The following is a 25,663-nucleotide window of genomic DNA, read 5'->3' on the forward strand; positions in this document are numbered from 1 at the left end:
ATGAAATGAACGGTGATTGTTTCCGTGATTGGTTGGAAAGTGTTTTACCTAGACTCAAAGATAACGCAGTAATTGTCATGGACAACGCTCCGTACCATTCGGTGAAACAGGACAAATGCCCAACGAGAAACACCAGTAAACCTAAAATTATTGAATGGCTCGAGAGCAAAGGAGAGGTTATTAGTAGACCAATGGTTATTCCAGAGCTTCTTTTGATTGTGGACAGGCTGAGACCTTTGTATAATAAATATGTAATTGATGAACTAGTCAAAAAACAAAACAAAACGATTCTTCGACTGCCACCTTACCACTGCGAGTTCAATCCTATTGAGCTCGCATGGTCAAGTGTAAAAAACCATGTGAGGATGAACAACAAAACCTTTAAGCTAAACGACGTAAAACAATTACTAATAGAAGGCGTAGAAAGAGTTAATGCCGACATGTGGAAAAACTTCATTAAGCATACTATAGAAGAGGAGGAAAAGTTTTTGAAAATGGACTTTGTGGTGGATGAATTGATGGCTGAAAAAGAACCATGTGTTTTAAATGTTGAAACTGATGACTCGGACGATTTTGACGACGTTAGACCTTTATCAGAAACTGATGAATAAATGTATAATATTACATTTGTAAATAATGTTATATTTGTATTTTGTATTTGTATATTATAATTTTTTTGTATATAAAATTATAATTTTGTTCATTATTACGAGTGTTATATTCGTATTTTGTATTTGTATATATTAATTTTTTTGTATATAATATTATAATTTTGTTCATTATTACGAGTGTTATATTCGTATTTTGTATTTGTATATATTAATTTTTTTGTATATAATATTATAATTTTGTTCATTATTATGTTATATTTGTATTTTGTATGTAATATTATGTTTATATTTTTATTTCCTGTACAATATCATACTTTTATTTTGCATATAATATTATAGATTTTTTCGTAAATAATAATTGTTCGTTGTATTTGAATAATAATTAATTTTATTTAAAAAATAGAGTCACATTTTACGAAAAAAAAGAACGTGTACCCCTCTCCATTGTTAATGCATTACTGCGGTCGCACACTCGCGCGTAATAATAATTGTAAATATTAATCGTAAACGGTCGTCAATTGTCTTCGGAATCCGTCGGCTGCTTTAGGTGGGAGAAAGTTGGCCTCGGCGCTGCCATAGCGCTCAGTCTACATGCGCAAAAAGTGATTATTCTCTTTTGGGATAGAGTATAATGATCATTTACTACGCACACACTTGTAAGCTTGCGCGCACGCTCTTATATTATTGCCTATACTAAACTCCTTAGAAACTGTACGTTTGCAATCCCCTTAACCGTTTTTCTAATGATAGAAATCTACGTAGAGCTGAGGTGTATGAGTTACCCAGCTGATGACAATTTTCTTTGAACGGTAATTTAACTATAAATCTACCGTCATCGTTTTGAGCGAGGTTTTCGTTAAAATGCGTTATACACGATTTTTCTTCGTCCGTGAAATTGTGCTTCGACGATAGTTCCTCCATTTTCCAAAATAACTCTATTTTGTTATCCAAATTTTGGTATTGATTTTGAGTTGTTAGTAGACACGAATTTAATTTTGTTGTACTTAATTGTGTTGATGTTTTACCTACAACCACCCATCCGAATAATGTTTTTTGCAAATACGGACCGTCTTTGGTTTTTAATTTCTCATCACACATTATATCCCAATAGGTATCACCTCCGATAAGAACGTCGATATTGCCTGGACAATTAAATGTAGGGTCTGCAACATTAACGTTGTCGGGAATGCTTATGGCGCGTATAGGTGTATGCGGTAATGAACCTGTTATTTTTGATAACACTAAAAACTCGATTGTCGTTACGTACGAACTATTTAATGATTACACGACAGCTGTTACTTTGTACTTTATATTGTTCTTCGACTCGCTTATTCCGCATATCGGTATATTTACTTTATGACGTTTGAGACCCAGTTTATGTACCAAATTATTCGTAATAAAATTACTTTGAGACCCGTTGTCTAATAATGCTCGGCCGTGTATATTTCTGCCGGCGGAACTTGATATTTTTATTATTGCCGTCGCCAATAGTACTTGATTATCGGTGTCGGCGGCATCTACAGTATGCGCTACCACTACTGCATCGTTTGATCCGTTACCTTGTATATTTCCTTCTTCCGAGCTGGCTTCTTTTTCTTGATGTAAGAGTGAATTGTGTAGTTTTTGATATTTTCCACATTTCCAATCACAACAAAAAATACCGCACATGTACTTTTTACCAATTACGTTATTTATTTATTTAAATTTTTAACGAATTATAATTTATATATTGACTTTAACGTTAATTAATAATATCTTTTAATTGATAGATGAAGCAAACGCATACTTATGATTTATATTTCATCATACATTGTTTAATATATTAAACGTTTTTGTTCTTTTTAAATAACAAACGTATTAAAAATACTCTTTACATAATAATTATGTATAATATACCTATAATATATTGTATAGGAATATAGGTATTATATTATACTGTATGTTATATGTTGCATGAATTTCAATTTTTGTGATTTGTCAGTTTTATTTAAATTATTAATCTTTCTTAAAAAAAAAAAAAGCACCATTAGTAAGTTATCAAATACGTAATGACATAACAAAATCGTTGTTACAAAGTGGGCAACGTTGTGCTTCTAGATGCGTTAAGCAATCCACACACAATACTCTATGCCTGCAAGGCACAAGTGCGTGTGTCCTTGGAGCCACTCTGCATACCGTACAAATGTTTTCTTCATTTTTGACTGGAGAATAAAGTTCATACAGATTTCTAGGAACTTGTACATATGTAATTTCATCCTCTTCAGAGTCGTCAATTAACAATTGTTACCAGATGTTCATTTCCCGATCTTCAGGAATGATGAAGTCCCTTTCATCATAATCTACTAATGAATAATAATAATAATTTACAAGGTAATTACAAAATTAAAAACATTTTTTTTTTTTCATAGATGTATCTAATTTTTGTAGGTAGGTACTTAATAAATCTCTTTTGAACATTTTACTTTTTAGATTTATAATATTATAGTATTTTATATTGTGGTATTGCTTTATCACCAACAATATAATAAACCTACACATTTATACAATCAAATTAAAAATAATAATAAATGAAAAATACTATTTTGAGTCTATTTTATAGATATTACCTTCTACAACATTGACTTCTGGTTCGTGAATAATTGGAATTACATTTCCAGCCATTGGTTGCTCAATGACATCTACATTATCGTCTACAGCAAGGATGGCATTTTGTTGTGGATACATAATTGGTACTTCTTCATCAGAACCTAGTAATATATTATAATTTAATAATAATTAATCAAACATCAAAAATGTATTAAGAGGACGCTACACTAGTCATTTTCAGCGCGAAAAACTTGTCTACGGAAAACAAACAAAACGGCCTCAAAAAGTGGTTTTAGAGTGAAAACACCTATTATCAAAATTGTAGAGGACAATATTTAGGAGGGAACTTCATTGGTTTTTTTTTTAAATTTTAAGTATTAAAAAAGTTAGAGTTATTTAAAAAATGTAAAAAAAAAGGTTTTTGTGCCTTTAATTACAATCTGTGTATTTAGAATAATACAAAACCCCAATGAGGTTCCCTCCGAAATATTGTTTTCTATAAATTTCATAATAGGTATTTTTACTCTAAAATCACTTTTTGATGCCGTTTCGTTTGTTTTGCGTAAACATGTTTACGTCGTTAGATTTAATTTTTATTGCCGTCATGTGCTGCTACCTACTGGGCGTTGTGGCGGCCGCCGTGATTTCCCCCACTTCGTCAAAAAGTAAATTTCAACCACGACTGTCTCGCCCGATCGCGAATCGGTTATCTACGACGGTAGACGCTTTCGAGAATAGATCTTACCGATTACGTTTATAGTAAATAGCACGGCTATAGATAATTATCTATAGTAGTGGTGAATAGTATTTTATTTTTTTTTTTATTTTTATTAGACAATTCAATAATTGTACATATATAGTAATAGACAATAGTACATACTAGTAGGTACAATACGATGAAGAGATAATAATATATATAATTTTGACATATGTGTAATATGAAGTATTTATATAACAGAAATTACAATAAATACAGTTATTATAATAAGAAAATCGCCATAGATAGCAGTGGCGGCTCGTGGGTTTTTAATGAAGTAGTGCACATCCAAAAAAAATATAACCAATATAATATATATATATATTATAAATTGTATTAAATAATATTGTTTACAAATTTTAGTTATTTACAAATTACTTTTTCTTTTGCTTATACCTATTTTTACAAGTGTCAAGTACCTATAATAATAGTAAATACATAATAATAATAATAGTAATAATACATTTTCAAGTAAAAAACTATGACAAAGTAGATAAAAATTATTATATTTCAGGTACATATTTATGTTAAATCGATTCTCCTCTCTTTTTTTTCTGCAAATCTGTTTATTACTTCTTCGTTGAAGTTTGGAATGTTGTTGATCATCCGTTTTTCGATCGATAACATAGCTAGTGCTGTAAGTCGATCTTCTGTCATTGAATTTCTCAAAAATGTTTTAATACGTTTCAATGTAGAAAACGACCTTTCGGCTTCAGCTGTAGTCATTGGAATAGTTGAAATTATTTTTAAAAGTTTGTAGCTTTCAGAAAATATATGTATTAAATTATTTTCAATTATAAATTTCAATAAATGAACTGATGAATTGATATCACGGAAATCGGTTCTTTTGTAGAACAGTTGTAGTTCAGTTTTAAGTTTAGTAACATCCAAAAAAGGATATGCTTCAATTGTTTTATTAAAATGGTCACCTGGGAAGTTATTTTCGTACATAAGAAATTTGGTAGATAAAAATAGGTGCGAAGCATTTAAGTGGTTTTTATAATCAAACCGTTCTTTAACGTTGACAATAAAAATGTCACATACTTCTTTTGCAGCGATTTTTCTTGTTTCAATAGTATCATCATGTTTTCGTTTTTTCGTTGGATGATTTTGAGAAGTTTCAAAGATGTTATCAATATTCTGTCTTTCTTTTAATATATTTTCTTCGAACCGAAAAATTGCCTTTGAAAGTTCTACAGGATCCATAGTTGGTTTTTGTAGTTGATTATATAAAATATCAACATGAGGCATTAAAGAATGAAACACTCTTAACCAAAATATAAATCTATCGTCAATTAACATCCGATGCAAAGCTCCAGCTTGATTAATTGCTATGGTTTGATTGAATGTTGATTCAATTTCTTTCATACATTCAATTAACGACTCAAGATTCTCATACACAGTATTTACTATTCGACTTTTAAAATTCCATCTAGTATTAGATGATCGAGGAACTCTGTGTTTAACAATTTTATCTAAAACCGTAACCCGCTGCGGACTGTTGGAAAAAAAATTGGTTATATCAGTTAGGTTTGAAAAAAAATTCTTATCTCACGATTTTGTGAAGTTGCTTGAATTAAAATTAAATTAAGCTGATGAGCATAACAATGTATGAAATGTGCATTTTTATAGCTATTGTTTATTATTTTTTGTACACCATTGAGACGTCCACTCATCACGTTTGCGCCGTCGTAACTCTGACAAATCAACATATCTGGTGACTCTAGGACTTTTTCCAAATTAAATATTATACATTCAGACAACGATTTCGCATCGTGTCCAGTAGGATTGAAAAATCCCCAAAATCTTTCTACTGGTGTTCCATCCGATAGTAAATATCTAAATATTATTGACAATTGAAACTGAGCAGATACGTCAGTTGTTTCGTCAGCCATTACAGAAATATATTCTGCTTGTTTTATTTCATTTTTAATTCTTTGTTGACATACAGCTAAACAACATTCTAGTAAATCATTTTGGATTGATTTGGATAAACCTTTAAATACCGAAGAGTTCTCAATATGACATTTTAGTACCGAATCTAACTCTGAACTAAAGTTTATAAGACCTCGAAATACGCCGGGATTCTCTGAATTTGATTTTTCATCGTGACCTCGGAGTGCAAGCTCAAATGCTCCACAAAATTTAATACAATTTATGATTTTATTCAATATATAACGATTATGACTTATTTTTTCATTGTATTGTTTGATATTCAACCGATATGCACTAGAAAGTTGTTGTCTTATGTCTTGTTTCCCTAATAGTTTTAAATTTAATTGAGAATTTATGTGTGTCATTGATTTTTCGTGTGTTTTGATTTTAGAAGTTAAATGAATTAAATCGTTTATTCCATTCTTTACCCAAGCGGCATCATTAGATTTTTGACCAAAAAGTAGACAGGGAAAACAATACAAACGATTTGTTTCTGAACAACCACAAATCCAGTCATTAGTTTTATATATATCATTTTTAAATTGTCTTACATAATCTCTCGTTTTACATTTAGTAATTTGTTTAATATTTAAATCTGGAGTAGGCCTACCTTTATTTTTTATTTCCATCTTTTTCTCCAACGAGATTGATGAAAAATTACATTGCAGTATTAATTGCTGTACTGAGTTCATTTTAAAAATTGAAAACAAATACACGAGTAATAATATATTAATATACGTTAATGTCGGTCGTCGATAATAAACAGAAACACGATGGTCACGATTAATAATGTTTTGAATTTCCGATAATGATCGACTAGCTAATATTATCAGCTGATAATCGAAATAATATAATAAATTAATGAGAGTAAAAATAAACTATAATAACATAATAATGCCGATGCCGACGCGGCGACGTCGAAAATAATTCGCTGAAAATAATTTAATTGGTTATGTGCACACAAACAAATGTGCACACCAACTCCATTACAACGCGGGCTGCGTGTATCGACTTGCTTCAATTTTTACACTGTACAAATGTGCACGATGATTGTGTGCACAACTGCACTACTATAATAATACACGCCGATACCGTTCCGTCGCGGACAGCCATTTAGCAGTCGAAATAACCCAATCCAAATATTAAACATAAATACATAATATTATAATATTATTATTTTCATAATACTCTGAATTTATATTTTTATATTTTGAAAATAATTCTTATTACATTACAGGTGCTTAGTTGTATTATTATGATTTGTTTTCAATTTTTCTTGAGTTTAGGTAGGTAGTGCACGTGCACTTGTGCACATACACACGAGCCGCCACTGATAGATAGTATATTTTAATAAGCATTACATAATTATTGACCAACTGGATTTATTTGAATTGTGTTCAATCATTTGTAGAATTTAATTAGTTACTATGCCACTACGGACTTCTTATTTTTTTTAGACAATAAGTAGGTACAATGCCGGCCCAAGATACGGGCGAACCGGGCTGTTGCCCGTGGCGCTATTTTTATGGGAACGCTTTTATTATACGAATATTTTATAAATTTTAGTGTAATATTTATTCAAATAGACAATAATATATATAGAATCGAAAATGCTATAGTTTTTAAATTAGATCTAAATGAAGCGATACAAAATTTTGCTGATTTAAAATCTATAAAAAAATGTATATTTAAAAAAAAAAGGTGGGCAAGTGGGTATCGCTCTGCTGTATAGTAGATATGGAGAGTAAGTCACTGGTTACTATAATGGATGTGTTAAATTTGAATGCAATAACAGGTATCATTGCATACGAAAAACGATTCTGAACGGAGATTATTTGTCAGTCAATGATAATTAGTAGGATATATTATATTATTACCTATATTTTAATTGTAATATATCGTTATTTTATGCGATTTCGTAAAAAATTAAATTTCATACGTTCATTAAAATTGTTCTGTATTAACGCTGAAATTTTTTTTTACAGTTACTTGAAGGAAAACTTACAGATAACCTTGTATTGGGTTTTTTTAACCTTAGGTATAAATCACAAAAATTTTATGAATTTTCAATTTAAAAATCCCATGTAAATTTTTGTGATTTTGACATATTTTGTAAACATTTGAACTTTAAATGCATATAAACAAAAATTGTGACTAATGATTTTCGATTTTCTTTTACTACGATAAGTACAGCTTATAATAAACCTCGTATTAAATTGTAAAGATTTTTAAGAATACCAAATTTTTTTATCGTCATTTCAAAAAAAAAAAACTTAGAAAAGATGATAATTTTAATTATCTATAAAGAGTTTTAAAAAAGTCAAAATATTTTGAAAATTTTATCGTAAATAGATAACGCTAATATAAACATTTGGTAAAATTTGAAGTGTTTACAATGATTCGTTTTTGAGTTACAGCAAGATAAAAAATTTGATTTTGTAGAAAACTGGTTATGCTTAAAAATTCCCGTTTTTCCGTTACTTTTTTATAGTTTTTCCTGATGCATTTGAAAACTACTGTACATTTTTTACTTTTGACCCCCCCTCCCAAGTACCAACTAGGTTTCATTTTCCTTTTCAAATCGGGACTGAAGTTAAAAATCAAAGCACTATTACTACTCTAAAACGTAATGATAGACACAAAAATATATAAAAAAAATTAACACACATCAAAAAATCACTCCGTTCAGAATCTAAAATGCATCTTTTTAAAAAAGCTGAAAATATGCACACTAAAATTTCATTTTTAAACACGTTAAAGTGTGATTCTAAGTTTTAGCTAGTCCAGCAACTTTTTGATGTGCTCGGTAAAAAGAACTCCCAGGCCTTATTTATGACAATCCTAAAAAATTTAGTTATAAATCTACACATCCTACTATAGGCGTGCACACCGGGCGAGCTGGACAAGCCTCGGCTCGACCGGAATCTTTTTAGGAGCATAGTACAATTTCAAATTTGTGTATATTATATTTAACTCTATGATTATAATCGTGGGAATTATGAAAATTTATTGTATTTGTCGTAATAGTGAAATAAAATTAAAAATATTTGTTTATCATCATTACATAATTTTTATTGATTTATTTATCTGACTAATATGCACAAAATATCAAAATAATTGATATAGAAGTACTAAAGAGTCTATAGTTTATAGACAATGGCCTATCGCCTATAGGAAATAGGAAAATTCATTTATCAATTATTATATAATTACACATTGATAAATAACCTACTAAGTTGATATGTATAGTTATTAGGTATGCATTAGGTATGTATTAATATAATATGTATTTTATTTTTAACTTAAAAAATATACGCCTATATGAATTCCTACTAGAATTTTTTTTTTGTTAAAACGAATTAGGATAGCAAAAGTTACAATATGAGACTTCTAATAGCCGAATTTCCTAAAAAATGTGTATACAAGAATAAATAATCAAGTATAATTATTGTAATTTTTGAATCAAAAAGTGAACTCTATTTCTTCAAGGTTATTCAACGTGATTACATAAATTTTGAATTCAAATAAAAAATGTTTGTAAATTTAAGTTAACAATTTTTGTATTAAATTTAAAAATAGTCGCGCCGCGTACACCGTTCACTACACACGTGTTCTGTACATCGCTCCGTATAAATCCGTGTTACTTAAACCAAAATGAAATAAAAAAATTTTCATTTTCACCATTGAATGCGTAATGAAAATCTCTACATTAAACTGTTTTTAAACACATCGAAAAATCTAAACTTTGTCGATAATTTAAAAAAATTGAGAATTTATAATTACTAAATTGCCAATTATCTACTCACACGACCACACCGGCTATCGGACAGCCGGCGGTCATTAGTCTACACCGCTATCGCGTCGCAGTGTCATTAACTATCCATACACACAATGGCTCCGAAACCACCTATCAACAAATACAAACCAAGTAAATCAAGCCAATCAATACCCAGTCTATCTACATCTCAAAATAGCCCCACAAAAAGTCGTATACAGAGTGCATCAAGTGACGTATTTAATTCATCAGTTGAAATGGATGAATCCCAAGTTACATTACCCACGGGATCTACATCCAAACGAAACCTCTCATCTACCGATAACCCAGAACCTAAAAAAAAATAAATCTATTTTTATAACGGCTAACAGATATTCGCCGCTTGCTACAGAGAACGAAAATAACGAAAATACTTCACACTATTCCCAAAGAAACGTAACAAAAATCACTGATGACTCACCTAGTAATAAGATCAAACTCCCACCACCAATATTTGTCCGTGGTGTATTAGATTTTGTCGAACTTCGCAACCAATTAATAAAGCTAATTGGTTCTGAAAATTTCTCCTTCAAATCGTCAACAAACGATCTAAAAATACAAACTACCGAACCAGAGTCATACCGTAAATTAATACACTTTCTGAAAGATAAAAATGCGCAATATCACACATACCAACTTCAAGAGGATAAAGCCTTCCGAACAGTTATCCGGAACCTACATCCATCGACACCGACAGACGAAATAGGAATAGCTATTGAAGAAATAGGCTTTTCGGTCCGACAAGTAACTAACGTACTTAAGAAAATAACAAAGGACAAACTGCCAATGTTTTTTGTTGATCTAGAACCAGCCCCAATCAATAACGATATATTTAGTGTAACATCCCTACTCCATACCAAAGTAAAAATAGAGGAGCCACACAAACGAAGAGATATCATTCAATGTCAAAATTGTCAGGACTACGGCCACTCAAAAAAATACTGTTCATACCAGCCTAGATGTGTCCGCTGCGGTGAAAATCATCCAACCAGCAACTGTACCAAATCATACGAGACTCCTGCCAAATCAGGGGCGTGCTCAGCTTTTTCTAATGGGGGGGGATAAACTGTATCTTGTTTTGTTTATTGTCATATACAAAAAATTTTCTTATATATTGATATTTTAGAAGTAGGTTGATATATATTATATTATGATATAATACTAGATATAGAGCTAAACATACTCAAAATTAACATTTTATAAAATATTTTATTTTATATAATCGGACATAAAAAAGTATAGATCTAAAGACCTAAGTCCTAAAGTATAAGTTCAAGTTTTCTTGGCTTCATAGACATTTCATCCAAGACTTCATCTGAAGTAATGCTAATATCTTTATGTACTGCCAACAACGTTAATCCATTCAAACGGTCCTAAAATAAAATGCAAGTAAATATTGAATGTCGGTTAAACTAATAAGTTAAAGAGTATTGTACTTCAAGCATTGAGTTTCTGGTGTATGTCTTCACCCTCTTTAATGTTGAAAACGTTCTTTCTGGGGTGGATGTTGAAACGGGTAGGACACATAAAATTTTTAGTAACTTATTCAAATTTGTATAAATAGAGGAACTGCAGAGTTGAAGAGCATCTAGGCCAGTTTTAATGACTTCAGAATTGTCCAATATCTTTGTTCGCCATATTTTCAGTTCAGCCAAACTGTTGTCTTTATTTACATGCGGTGAATAAAACTCTGCCAGATTTTTAAAGGATTCAATTTCACTTGCATTTAAGAACTGATTTTTTGAAAAAATAGTCTCAAATCCTATTTAAATTTATAAATTAGTAAAAATTATAATTAGTACTAAATATTAGTTAAAAAGAAAAACCTTTAAAAATTGTTTTGTGTGCAGTAAATCTTTCTTCTAATTGTGCAATAAAGAAATCCAAATATGGAATAAATATTGTAGTTCGATAATAATGTTCAACATTTATGTCTGATATTTTATTATTATCAGAATCTGTAAAAGGATTTGCACGATTGGTTTGTCTTTTTGTAATTCTTTTCACCGATAGATTTAAGCTGATAACATTAGCCATTTCCTAAATTACATTATATTGTGTTTAGAAATTGTTTGATAAAAATTAAATATAAAATTTATTAATTGACTTTGATTACCTCTGCCATTAAGAATATATTATTAAATTCTTGTTCAATATTAATCCTAATATTCTTAAGTGCTGAAATTATATCCTCGGCGAGGCAAACTGCTTCTACTAAGTCAATTTTTTTGGATTGTAATTGCTTACATAGTGGCAATCCATAGGAAAATAAAAACTGTAACAAATGAAGTTTAGTTAAAAAGATTATAAGAATAACTTTAAAACTTTATTTTTTAGAAAATTAAAATAAATAAATTACTTTAGTAATTTGAAGTGAGATCAAAAATTCACTATCAATAGCTTTTAATAATATGGCAGCATCAGTGGCAGAACTGTCGTTCCATTCTGTAATTATTTCTAATGCAGCCACCACACAAGGGAATAGTTCGACAAAATCGTTCACAGCATCATAACGCTGCACCCAGCGTGTGGCACAAAGTCTTTTAAGTGTTCTGATTTTAGGTTCAAAATCACCTTTATCAATTGCAATTAACAATGCATTATTACGCTTTGGAGTTTTTAAAAACACATACATTTTTTCCAATATGCCTAAACAGTTTCGAATAGGCTTAATATTGCTTGCAGTAGAAACAGCCAAGTTCAGTGAATGGGCAGCACAATGGACATATATTGCTTGTGGATACTGTTCACGGATAATCGCTTGAACGCCATTAAACTTTCCAGACATGTTACTTGCTCCATCAAATCCTTGACCAAATAAGAAATCACATTGAACTCCACAACTAATTAAACCTAAAATTTTAAATTTCAAATAGATAAATTAAATTACATATTTATATAATTTTTAAGATAATATACAAACCATTTATAATAGCTGACGAAAGTGAAATGCCAGTAAGACTGTCTACTTTTATATATTGCAAAAAATCTTCACACATATTATTTTGAGTATCCAAATATCTCACACATAAAGTTAGTTGTTCATTAGTTGAGATATCTGTTGTTTCATCAGCCAGTATTGAAAAACATTGTGAATCATTTATTTTTTTTACTATTTTTTTTTGTATTATATCTCCACATGCAATGATCATTTCGTTTTGAATTTTGGACCCAATGTATTTGTAACGATAATCATTTTCTAGATTTTGTTTTAAAAATTCATCTCCTTTTCCTCTATATCTGAGAATAGCACGGAAATTTCCATCATTAATTGAATCATCTGCAAAAAAAAGTTTGATAAAATAATATATTAAAAATATTAAAAATAGATTTTAGATACTTATTAATGATTACTGACCATTGACATTAATTTTTCCAGAATCTCTATGTCCCCTTAAAGCGATTTCTTGACGTCCACATAATATAAGACATTCAATTATAGGTATAAGTTTTGCTCTATTTTCTTTTATTTTAGCTAATCTAAAAAAATATTCTTAATTTGTATTATAACTTATTTAAATTAATATTATAATAGAGTATTTTATTTACATACCTATCAGTGTCAACAGCCTCAATAATTGATGGTTGTTGTTTTGTATATATACTAACAAAATGATCAGCATTAAGAACAGCAGACTTATGGTAACTACATTCTGAATGTTTACGAAATGTCTATTAAAACATCAAACACACTTAATAATATAAACAATTTATTCATAAAAACTGTAAATACTGTATTACCTCAAGAGCTTTTTTCCATGCATCAAATGCTTCTAATACCAATTTATTTAAAGGCTGATTCCCTATTCCACCACATTTTGAAAATACTACACAAAACTTGCAATAAGCACCATTTTTTATTTTTGAGTAAGCAAGCCAATTAAATTGAAGCAACCATTTATATTGGAATTTTAAACCTCTTTTCTTATTTTTTTGGTTTAAAGGAAACTCAAATATTGGCAATGGTAACCATACATTTTTAAGTGCCTAAACAGTAAAAATTATGTATACTAGGTGTAGGTAGTAAGAACACTTTATTTTTATCAGAAATAAAGTCTAAACTTACAGTAAATTTATCAGCATCTGATAATCTACAGTTTACGAATAAGCTTATATCATTTTCATTTGCATGCATACTTTCAGTCTAGAAAATATGAAATTATTAAAAATATTTAAGCAGTTAGGCATTTGTAATGTGTATAAATATAAGTTTTAATATTGCATATTTGCATAGCTAAAAACTGCAAAACTAAATATTATTGTAAAAGATATAATTTATAATGATTTAATAGTAAATAAAACTTTACCTGATCTTGAAATACTGACACTGAAGGCGATTGTGATATTGAATTCAAAACCGGAACCAAAACTGATGTTTTTTCACTAATATTCGACATCTTAAACCACATTGCATAGTGTTAGTAAAAAGATTTTGGAACAGATGCAGTAGGTACATTTTATCCAAGTTTTTTAAACTTTAAAATGTAAATCAATTTTAAGTATTGGGTACTTACTTTATTTAGTGTACTTGGTGTTTTCGTTGAATTTTTACTAGAAGTTGGTTCACAATCATCTTGATTTGTATTTTTAGAAAAATAATCACTAATTTTACGTTTTGACATAATTGTAATAGTATGGTAATAATTAATAAATAATAATTATTATAAAAATATGAAAATTATTATTTCAAAACGCACGACTGCACGAGATACGATCAAACGTCAAAATCACGACAAAATAAATTAGGTATATTATAAAAAAAAATTTATTATATTTATTTTGTCATAGTCAGTCGGACTAGTCAGAGATAGATGTAACTATGTATTATGTAAGTACTCTACAACAGTCTACGGCCCGCAGTTATTAGTTTATTATGGCTCGGTTATTGATAACAATAGATTGTGACGGGAATCCCGGAACGAACTATTTTGGTCCGTGGTGATGGATATAATCTGTATTGTCGTACTGATATATCGATGGGCGCGTTCATAACATAGATATCGAAACATAATGGACTGAAATGTTTTAATGTTATAATAGTCCATTGGTATCTGATAACGTAATATTACTCACAAATGTGTATCTACTGACTACTATAATATATATTTTATATCTTTGATAATAATTATTAACACAACTTAAAAATTAAAACCAATTATACATTACCTCTTTTTTCGAGAAAAGCTAAACTAGCAAGAAACTTAAGAAAATGCATAAAAAAAGAGTTCATGGGGGGGGATATGACACCCTCATCCCCCCCCCCCCCGTGAGCACGCCCCTGTGCCAAATGTGCCCTGTGCCAATGTGACCACCCAGCAAACTACAAAGGATGCCAAGTGTATAAGCAGCTCCAACGTTCCCGCAAACCAACCACAAATAATCTCAAACCAAACTTCACCAACTCAAACTCAACTGTCATAAGGAATGTAAGTATAAATAATAATGAATGTAAAACTACCCAACAGCAACCAACACAATCAAACCCTAATCCATACCAAACTCGCTCTTATGCTCAGGTCACATCTGACCAAAATCCTAATGCGTCTAATAATAATGAAAACGCGACTCTCTCAAACTTCATAAATGAATTCAAAGCACTGATAAACCCTTTGCTATCCCTTCTCACTACAGTTCTCGATCGTCTACTCGCCCAGAATGCCAAATAACTCTCTCACTAATTCATCTTTAGTCATCCTACTATGGAACGCCAATGGCTTACAAAACCACAAAAACGAACTAATCATTACGTTAAATGATAAAAGAATCGACTTAGCCCTTATTTCGGAAACACATTTTACTCCCAACACAAAATTTAAAATTCCAGGCTATACCCTAATTTCCTCAAACCACCCTGATAACACTGCCCACGCTGGCGCCGCAATTCTTATCAAATCAACATTACAATTTACTCCTCTTCCTAAAATAAATAAGGATTTCCTCCAAGCAGCATTAATAAATATTAACTTAAATCATGTACCAATCAAAATCGCAGCAGTTTATTGTCCCCCTAAACACAAAATCAGACCACCACAATACGAAACATTCTTTAATTCTCTCGGCCACTACTTTATCGTAGGAGGTGACTTAAATGCAAAAAATCAAATTTGGGGCTGCCATTCCACAAACCCTAAAGGACACGCCTTACTCCAAATCATTAACTCGAACCACTACTCTACAATAACACCTTCCAACCCAACCTACTGGCCAAAATCCCCTAGAAAACGTCCAGACATCTTAGATATATTTATAGTAAAAATCCCAAACAACATCAATCATCAAATTCAAAATTTACTAGACCCATGTTCCGACCACTCTCCAATTCTTCTATCTATCGATGCACTACCTTCATACCAAAATACTAAACCTACTCTAATAAACGGCCTAATGAACTGGGACAAATTTCGTAAAACCATCGATCAAAAAATAAACCTAAACACTCGTTTAAAATCACCAGACGACATCGAAGATGCGGTGTCACACTTCACTGAAAACATCCAATCTGCAGCATGGAATGCGTCGACCAAAACTCAAAAACACAGTTCCAACTCACTCTTGATACCCACCCACATCCGTGAGCTCATAGCGCACAAACGCCGTGCTAGATCCCGCTGGCAACGCACCAGACTTCCCTCGGATAAAAATTATTACAACAATCTTACACAAACTCTTAAACGAAAATTATCTCAAATAAGAAATGACTCATATAGCAATTGGATCACATCACTCACCTTAAAAGACGGATCCTTATGGAGGGCCACTCGAAATTGTCTCAAGCAACAAATAACGCAAACCCCTTTGAAAACTACAAATGGAACTTGGTGTAAATCGGATAATGAAAAAGCAGAAACTTTTTGTGCTCATCTCGCAGAAGTCTTCCAACCTCACTCTGATTTAGAAAATTATACACACACACAAAATATAGAGAATTCATTAACTTCTCCCTTACCATTATATCTTGCTCCAAAACCTTTTTCTCCAGGTGAAATCCAACACTTAATAAAATCATTCCCATTTAAAAAAGCACCCGGCATAGATTTAATTACAGCAGAACTAGCTAGAGAACTTTCAAAAAAAGCGTTGATCCACTTAACTCACATATTAAACTCCATACTAAGACTTTCCTATTTTCCTCTTCAATGGAAAGTATCAGTAATAATCCTAATTCCAAAACCAGGCAAGCCTCCAGACATTGCATCATCCTACCGTCCTATTAGCCTTTTGCCTTTCTTTGCAAAATTAACTGAAAAATTAATACTTAAACGTATTTCAAAAATCATAAACGACAAAAAAATAATTCCCAACACGCAATTTGGCTTCCGAAACAATCATTCGACTTTACACCAAATACACCGTATAACAGACTCTATTTCCTATGCATTGGAAAAAAAACTATACTGCTCCGCCGTATTATTAGACGTTGCCCAGGCATTTGATAAGGTATGGCATCCCGGCCTTTTATTTAAACTAAAAGCGATTCTCCCTTCTCCTTATTTCTTATTTTTTAAATCGTACTTAGAAAATCGTAATTTCGTTGCACAGGTAGGATCAGTCTTCTCAAAATTATCTCCTATCCTTGCTGGTGTCCCACAAGGAGCTATTTTGTCTCCAATTCTATACAATATATACACAGCGGACCAACCTACCACCCCTCAGACCAATGTTGCTGAATTTGCAGACGATAAAATTATCTTCACCTCGCACGATAGCCCGCAAACTGCCTCCCAACATCTACAAACCCACCTTAGTTTGATGGAACCGTGGTATTCCAAATGGAGAATAAAAATTAACAATGAAAAGTCCTCGCACATCACATTTAGTCTCAAACAAAATACAATTCCCCCAGTAACTCTAAACAATAAAATCATTCCTCAAACATCTAGCGTACGTTACCTAGGTCTAATACTAGATAAACGTTTAACCTGGGCCGAACATTTAAAAAAAAAACGAATCCAATTAAACATCAGACGTAAATCCCTCCATATGCTCCTCGGCAAAAACTCCACAATTAGCCTTAAAAACAAACTCCTATTATACAAAACTCTGCTAAAACCGATGTGGGCATATGGAATCCAACTATGGGGTTCTGCTAAGAAGTCAAATATTAATCAAATACAACGTTTTCAATCCATAACATTACGAATGATTACAAAAGCACCTTTTTACATCTCAAATCACACACTTCACACTGATTTAAACATCCAAACAGTTCCAGAGGTAGCAAAATCATCCTACAAATTATTCCGCTCCCGTCTAGCAAACCACTCAAATCCTCTGATCCTTGCCCTCGACTCTATCAACATACCTGGTGACCCTCCAAGAAGGCTGAAAAGAAACTGGTGCAGAGACCTAGCAATAACATAATTAAAAAATAATAACTCTCATTACCCACACAAAATCCCTCAAGCCATAAGTACTACTGTTGGGTAGTTCCTTAGAATCATGTCAACTCACGTTAAAATTATAAATACCGCATATATGCCTATTGTAAATAACCTTACAGATTGTATATTTTCAAATAAAAAAAAATAAAAAAAAAAAAAAAAAAAAAAAAAATTTAAAAATTTTACAATTATACGGTCCATATACATTTTTCATCGTTATTGTAAACAAAAAAAATATAATAAATCAAAAACGTTCGTCTAAAAAAACTAAGCACATGTGCACGGACACTTTAGATACATGAGTATAATATGACGATTTCGTTATACGATTTCGTCCCTACTTGTTATTTATTATAATAATATATGCATTGCTATAAGGTAAAAAAAAAATTTAAAACGATACCTATTCAAATTAATTGAAAAAATTATCATTATAATATAAGTAAGTTTACCAAAAATGTGTATAAAAATAAAAATTATTGTAATTATTACTATAACTGTTGTTATTTGTTATATTGGAATTATCATAAAGTTAACTCTATGGAAAATAACCGTTACTTCTGGATTATTATTCAAGGTGATCATATCAGATGTGACTCTATGTTGCCTAATTTATCGTTATAATTGTAACGCTTTTTTACATTTATACGGTCGTTTTACATAATTACACTGTACTCGTATAAATACAATGGCAAATAAAAAAAATGTTTTAAAACGAAAACAATCGTCTAAAAAATTAATCACTAAGACACTCTCACGAAATCGATCTAAAAAAACGAGGTAAGTACCCTAAATTACATGTCAGGTAAGTACAACAAACATTATGAATTGTTTTTTTTTATAATAAATTGTATTGTGCCTAAATTTATATTTTTATTTCTAGCAACAATTTTGGACCATTTTTAGGAGATGACGGTTCCCTTCCAGGAGGTTCTACCTTTGTGCAGTCTACATCCCAAATAGTACAGTCTACCTCGAGTGCTTCCATTTTATCATAATTTAAGTAAGTACGTCATTCTGATTTTGTGTACTTCTAAGTTTACACGAATTTAAGAGACATATAGTGATTTGCCAATTACTATTGTTGAGAAACAGGTAAGTCCGTTTACTCCTGAAAAAACAAGTACACAACGTAGTCGAATGCCGAAAGTAATCGAATCATTGTCGTTTGGATTTCTTCAAGGAAATGAAGCTGGATTGTTCGATTATAGTTTGAATACTGATTATAGTAGTGAGAATAATCCTACAATTTCTGAGTATGTCATTATTATTTTTTATTAAAATGTATTTGCTTTTTATATAATTATATAATATATGTATGTCTGCATGTGTATGTAGAAGTCTTGAAGGCCGAAGAATTGTGGATATTAAATATATATTTGATCAAATACAAAATAGTAGACATGAACATTTTGATTGTTCATTTTTGGATATGGTATTTCAGTCAGAATGTCGTAAAGGATACATGTCTGTACTTAATTTTCGGTGTAAAATGTGTAATATCAGTTCATCTTTTACTTCTGAAAACATTCAGCATACTAATAATTACTTACCTATTAATAAAGCTATTGTAAATGGCAGTTTAGCAATTGGTACGGAATTTGTTGTTCTAAAACTAATTTTAATAAATTGTAATTAATTATTTATAATATTTTAAAAAGTATTGGTCATACGCAACTTAGTGAGTTGTCGGCATCTATTGAACTCCCTACTTTGTCATCAGTATCTTATTTAAAGAATTTGTCTGTTATAAGCAATTCTATTAAAGAAACTGCAATAGATGAGATGATAAAAGCTGGTAATGAGGAAAGGCAAATCGCTATCAATAGCGGTAATGTTGATGAAAATGGTACACCGCTATGTACTGTAGTAGCAGACGGCCAATGGTCAAAGAGATCGTACAAGACTAAGTATAATTCATTTTCTGGAGCGGTAAGAAATAATAGTTTTTATATATTTTTTTTTTTTTTTTTTTTTTTTTTTTTTTTTATTGATCTCAATAACATCGACAACAAAGGCCATTAGTTACAATTATTTACAGAAAGTTATAAGATATTAGATTAAACAAATAATAGGTATTAGTACAATTAAAATAATTAGGTTTTAAACACTATTGAATAATTTTGTTTGTTTTAAGAAATTAATTAAGTCGATGATTTTTTCTTGATTGTGTCCAATTGCGGTGTCTAGATGGTGGGATATCCTATGGTCGACGCGTTCATGTTCATACATTAGACAATCGGCAATTACAATTTTACATTTTTTATTATTATTAAAATGTAAGACAATTATAAATAATCATATATAAAATATGAAATATAATAATTAAATAATTATACTAATACAAAGATTAATAATTGTAAATAACTTTACAGGTTACTATTATCGGGTATAATACGGTGTTATTCGTTGGAATTCGTAATAGATACTGTTCCGTTTGTGAACGAGCAAATAATAAAAATATAGAGGTTCCAATTCATAAATGTTTCTTAAATTGGAAAAAAGCAGCAACGGCAATGAAATCAGACGGAATAGTAGAAGGATTTATTAACAGCATGAGTATTCATGGTTTAAAATACAATAAATTAATTGGTAAGTTAAATTAAATTATATTTTTACATTTTCTAAATTATAGGTACCTATTATTTTTATTTTTCAGGCGACGGTGACAGTAGCGTCACAAAACGGATAAATGAAGTTATGCCATATGGACCAGATTTTAAAATTAAAAAAGTAGAATGTAGAAATCATCTACTGCGGAATTATATGATGAAATTGAGTGCCCTTGCAAAAAAAACAGAATATCCTATTATTATTCGTAAATTTATAATCAATAACATTCTGCGATTTCGGTCTGATATTATGAAAGCAGTTAAATATCATTTGAGCACAGATTTAACACTTCAACAAAAAACCGCAGGTGAAGATTAAAAAAAAAAAATATATTGTAATGATATATACATTATGATATATCATTACTTAAAATTATAATAAAATGTCAATACAGCTGCACAAATAAAATCGGAAAATAAAATAACTTTAGTTATTAAATAATTTTAGATTAAAGAAAATAAATAGAATATTATTTATACAACTGTATAAACATTAAATAAATTACTATTAATTAACTCACTCTTAGATTTTGGACAGTAAATAATCATAATCTTTGCAGCTGTATAAACATAAATTATCTAGTACATATTATAACAATTCATTCATGGTATCACGGAAATAAGTAAGGTCCGAAGTCGCAAAGTCGAGTACAAGGCGGCTATCAACACTTATAAAAGCCCACACGACAATCAACACGGCGCTCAGTCATCCAGTAGCTCATCCAATGTTATGTTTTTAACAATTTGTAAATTTTATGTGTTCATTTTTTATAAGCAAAAATAAATTCAATTTACCGTAATTATCTTCACCGATTTATTCATTTACAACATTCCAATATACCTCTCATTATTTTGGTCAGTCAACTTCAACAGTACTTCAAGTCATACAAGATACAGTTTTCTGCCAGTGGGTTCTTCGAAAGGTAAGTAAAAATTTTACATAACAAACATTCCAATACTTTTATTTATTTGGAAGGAAAAACCCTCGTACCTATCCCCCGTAACTTATTATATGAAGTGATGAGTTAGAAATACATAATAAATAATTAATATTTAGAATACTTTCCCATACAATAACTTAACTTCTTATTTTTAACTCATTACAATATATATATATCAAATTGTATGAATATTTAGTAGTAAAATGTAATACTTATGATTCTTTTTTATTATAAAAATGTAATTTCAATAACTAATTTATTAATTTTTTATCAAAGTAATTAAAATTTAGCTGCGTATTATAATATATTAAAAAAAATGTTTACACCTATAATACACATTTTTTATTGTTATAATTGCTTGTTAATAATTTTGTTTGAATAATATTTTTAGAGCTAAGAAAAGACATAAAAACTCACCAAACCACCGTCTTGGTCAACACAACAATTGAGCTTCTTACTTTTGTATAGGGCCAAAAGTTGGTGATATAAATTTGGTTCAGGAGGCAGAACAAACAGGTTTAATGACTGAAATCCGTAATATAGTTTATAGGCTAGTTATAAACTCCGATAGCTTGATAGAGGATGTCGATAATAACTCGTGTGAGCAGTTTAATTCAATTATTAATTAGCATATCGGAGGCAAGTGAATTAATTTTACTCAAGGTAATAATTATCAAACACGAGTACAAGCTGCTATTGTCGCTTATAATTCGAGAAATTACACGCGAACGATTATAATTCGAGAAATTACACGCGAACGATACACAAGAAAATTATGTTTAAAAGCCCTGGTAAATTATTTAAAAATATTTTTTTTAAATTAAATTAAAAGGACCATGTATATTACTTTCAAGTGATGGGTCAACTACGGGTTTCCAGAAGAAATATATGTTATTTTGTCATACACACTCCCAATTGGACAAATATTGAAAACATTTATTTTGATTTATATTTTTGGGAGAATAAAATGGTCGATAAATTAAATTTGTGAGTAATTGCTTTTAAACGATACCTATAATAGCTATAATATATGTTCAGGGCCGGCTCAAGCAAAAATAGTACACTAGGCAAAATCAAATTTTGCCGCCTCTAAAAAAAAAAAGTTGAGCTCTCATTTTAACTTAGCCCCCCCGCATTGTTTTATTTTAAAGAAATAACAAGTAATAAGTGTGGACTATATTGGGATATTTTTGTATATTTTTTATTTTAATGCCATGTTTATATTATAGTTATATAATTGATTATAAATGCATTAGTAACATATATTTAGATTTTAGGAATTCATAATAATTAAATACTTATACTTAAAATATTTTTCACTTTTAACTTTATAAATCATTAAACCTTTATTGTCATAATCTTAAAAAAATTAAACAAATTATTATAATAATATTGATAAAATAAAATAAAACAAACTTAATTTATTTAAAATTAACTTTTCTTGCTTTTAGTGAAGCAAAGCTTTGTATAAGTTCATCCATATCTAATTCTTCAGCAATTTCCTTTTCAATAGAAAGAGTAGCTAATCCTACTAATCGGTCTTGAGATGTATTTGATCGCAAATAATTTTTTAATATTTTAAGTTTTCCAACTTAGTAATGCATTTTTATGATTAGGCGAATTTTCATGATTTTTGAGAATATCTCCTATATTTTTCCAATCTCGGTTACCACGTGAAGCGAGAGAAAATGTACCAGGTTTAAACAATTTACAGCAGAAACAAAATACTGAATCAATAGTTTTTGAATATATAAGCCAAGTACGCTGTAAGTTTTCACCATTAGATAGTCTCCGATAAAAGTATTTTCTAGAAAATGATCTACCGTCATCGAAGTTAAAATAATCTGAACTGAGTTATTTTTTACTAATATTAACCTATGTCCATCATTCAATGGATCAGGCCATTTTGATGGATCCTCGAAAAATTCAAGATCAATACTGTCATCAGAGATGATATTAATGTCATCTTGAACATTATTTGATTGACTTTTGAAATATCATTATCAATTATTTCTTCACAAATCGTATTGGTATTAATAATACTTTCAGGATGAAGTGTTGAGTTATTTACAGAAGAATTATGTTCGATTTGTTGAAATTCATTTTGATTTGGTTTTAAAAATTGAAGAAGACTACCTCGTTGCCTAGCAGAATCTACTTCTCGTTCAAATCGTTTTTTTTTATATTGTGCACCCGATAAACGTTGCCGCTTATTCCCTTCTCCTGACATTTTCAAACTTTGGACTCTACAAAAAAAATATAGTAAGTTGTACATTTGACGTTTTAGATTCTGAACGGAGTGATGAATGTATTGATTTTACAATGATGTGTGTTTTTTTTTTTTTTAATTTTTATTTTTGTGTCTGTCATCACTTTTTGGAGTAGTAATAATGCTTCGATTTTTGACTTCAGCCTCTCTTAAGAGAGAAAGAAGTTTAAGAAAAGGAATATTCAACTAGTTGATACTTTGGGGGGTCAAAAGTAAAAAAATTTCAATAGTTTTCAAAAGCGTCGTGAAAACCCCTCAAAAAATAATGGAAAAACGAGAATGTTTACGCATAACCACTTTTCGACAAAATCGATTTTTTGATTTTGCTGTAACTTAAAAACGAATCATTTTAAATACTTGAAATTTTTACCAAATGTTAATATTATGGTTATCTATTTACGCTTAAATTTTCAAAATATTTTGACCTTTTTTCAGCAACTTATTGACAATTGAAATTTTCGACTTTTCTAAATTTTTTTTCTTAAAATGCCGATAAAAAAAATTTGGCTACCCAAAAAGTCTTTAAAATTTAATACAAGGTTTATTATAAGTTTTACTTATCGTAGTAAAAAAAAATCAAAAATCGTTAGTCACAATTTTTATTTATAAGCATTTAAAGTTCAAATGTTTACGAAATATATCAAAATCGCGAAAATTTGCAAGGAATTTTGAAGTTGAAAATTCATAAAATTTTTGCGATTTATACTTAAGGTTCAAAAATCTATTACAAAGTTATTCATAAGTTTTCCTTCAAGTAACTGTAAAAAAAAATTCCAGCATCATTATAGAAAAAATTTTATGAGCGTATGAAATTTAATTTTTTACGAAATCGCGTAAAATAACGATATATTACAATTAAAATATATTTAATAATATAATATATCCAACTAATTATCATTGACTGACAAATCATCTCCGTTCAGAATCGTTTTTCGTATACAATGATACCCGTCATTGCATTCAAATTTAACACATCCATTATGACCAGTTACCTACTCTCCATCTCTACTATACAGCAGAGCGATACCCACTTGCACACTTTATTATTTTGTTTGTTGCTAAATTTTTATATTTTCTTATGCTCAGTAAAATTATTTTGTTAATAAAAAAAATGATCTTTATAAAATACAAGCTGAGAATACAATTCTTAACCCTTTGAGGAGCAGCCTTGGTATACGTAAATGCAATCCAGGGAGCAGCTTAGGAATGAGAAATTAGGAAAAAAAATTATGAGCAAAGACATATATGTACGTCCTATTTTTCACTCGCGAGTTTTAGCAAAGACGTATAAATACGTCTTTTTTAATTTCAATCCTTTATAGTTTTTAATTGTTTTTACAAAATATAGCTCAAATTAAAATAAATGATGATCTTTAATAATAAATATGTTAATTTTATTTAAATAAAACTAACAAAATTTAAATATATATATATATAATATATAGCTTCAAATCATAACAATATTAGATTATAAAATATTTTTATTAGTGTAATATCACAACAAAATTTCTTTAAAATAAAATAAAACAAAATATTGTAAAAAGAGGTACCTTACCTTGTTAATTTTAAAAATATATTAAATATACTTTAAATTAAAATAAATAACGATTTTGACATAATATAATTATGACATTATAATAAAAACGTAATAAAAAAAAAAAATAATATAAACATTAATACTTTTTTTTACAGTGGTAGTCTTTGAAACATGGATCGAGACACAGAGCTTTACCACAATCCTTACACTCATATCTGGT

General features: G+C 29.7%; 2 protein-coding genes across 2 annotated transcripts; both read right to left on the minus strand.

Annotated features, from left to right (window-relative positions):
• Positions 1-10,746: 10,746 nt before the first annotated feature.
• LOC132927221 (52 kDa repressor of the inhibitor of the protein kinase-like) lies at positions 10,747-11,858 on the minus strand. The gene is made up of 3 exons (XM_060991712.1): positions 11,530-11,858; positions 11,140-11,465; positions 10,747-11,076 (listed from the first exon to the last, which is right to left on the minus strand). The coding sequence occupies exons 1-3, from the start codon at positions 11,738-11,740 to the stop codon at positions 10,963-10,965; spliced, it is 651 nt and encodes a 216-aa protein (XP_060847695.1). The 5' UTR covers positions 11,741-11,858; the 3' UTR covers positions 10,747-10,962.
• Positions 11,802-14,325, minus strand: LOC132925378 (zinc finger MYM-type protein 1-like). Its single transcript, XM_060989780.1, has 9 exons — positions 14,218-14,325; positions 14,011-14,100; positions 13,770-13,847; positions 13,445-13,690; positions 13,257-13,356; positions 13,062-13,178; positions 12,627-12,983; positions 12,063-12,556; positions 11,802-11,978 (listed from the first exon to the last, which is right to left on the minus strand). The coding sequence occupies exons 1-9, from the start codon at positions 14,323-14,325 to the stop codon at positions 11,802-11,804; spliced, it is 1,767 nt and encodes a 588-aa protein (XP_060845763.1).
• Positions 14,326-25,663: the final 11,338 nt, after the last annotated feature.

The sequence above is a fragment of the Rhopalosiphum padi genome, chromosome 3, assembly GCF_020882245.1.
Source record: "Rhopalosiphum padi isolate XX-2018 chromosome 3, ASM2088224v1, whole genome shotgun sequence".
Classification (NCBI taxonomy): domain Eukaryota; kingdom Metazoa; phylum Arthropoda; class Insecta; order Hemiptera; family Aphididae; genus Rhopalosiphum; species Rhopalosiphum padi.

What these genes read in the sequence shown, in the direction of transcription:
- LOC132927221 (XM_060991712.1), bottom strand. Translation starts at nt 11,740, where the DNA reads ATGGCTAATGTTATCAGCTTAAATCTATCGGTGAAAAGAATTACAAAA. An exon ending in ACACAAAACAATTTTTAAAG is followed by an intron (nt 11,466 to 11,529) that starts GTTTTTCTTTTT and finishes AAATTTAAATAG; the next exon opens with GATTTGAGACTATTTTTTCA. An exon ending in CCAGAAACTCAATGCTTGAA is followed by an intron (nt 11,077 to 11,139) that starts GTACAATACTCT and finishes ATTTTATTTTAG; the next exon opens with GACCGTTTGAATGGATTAAC.
- LOC132925378 (XM_060989780.1), bottom strand. Translation starts at nt 14,325, where the DNA reads ATGTCAAAACGTAAAATTAGTGATTATTTTTCTAAAAATACAAATCAA. An exon ending in TGGAAAAATTAATGTCAATG is followed by an intron (nt 12,984 to 13,061) that starts GTCAGTAATCAT and finishes TTTTTTTTGCAG; the next exon opens with ATGATTCAATTAATGATGGA. An exon ending in TTCGTCAGCTATTATAAATG is followed by an intron (nt 12,557 to 12,626) that starts GTTTGTATATTA and finishes TTAAAATTTTAG; the next exon opens with GTTTAATTAGTTGTGGAGTT.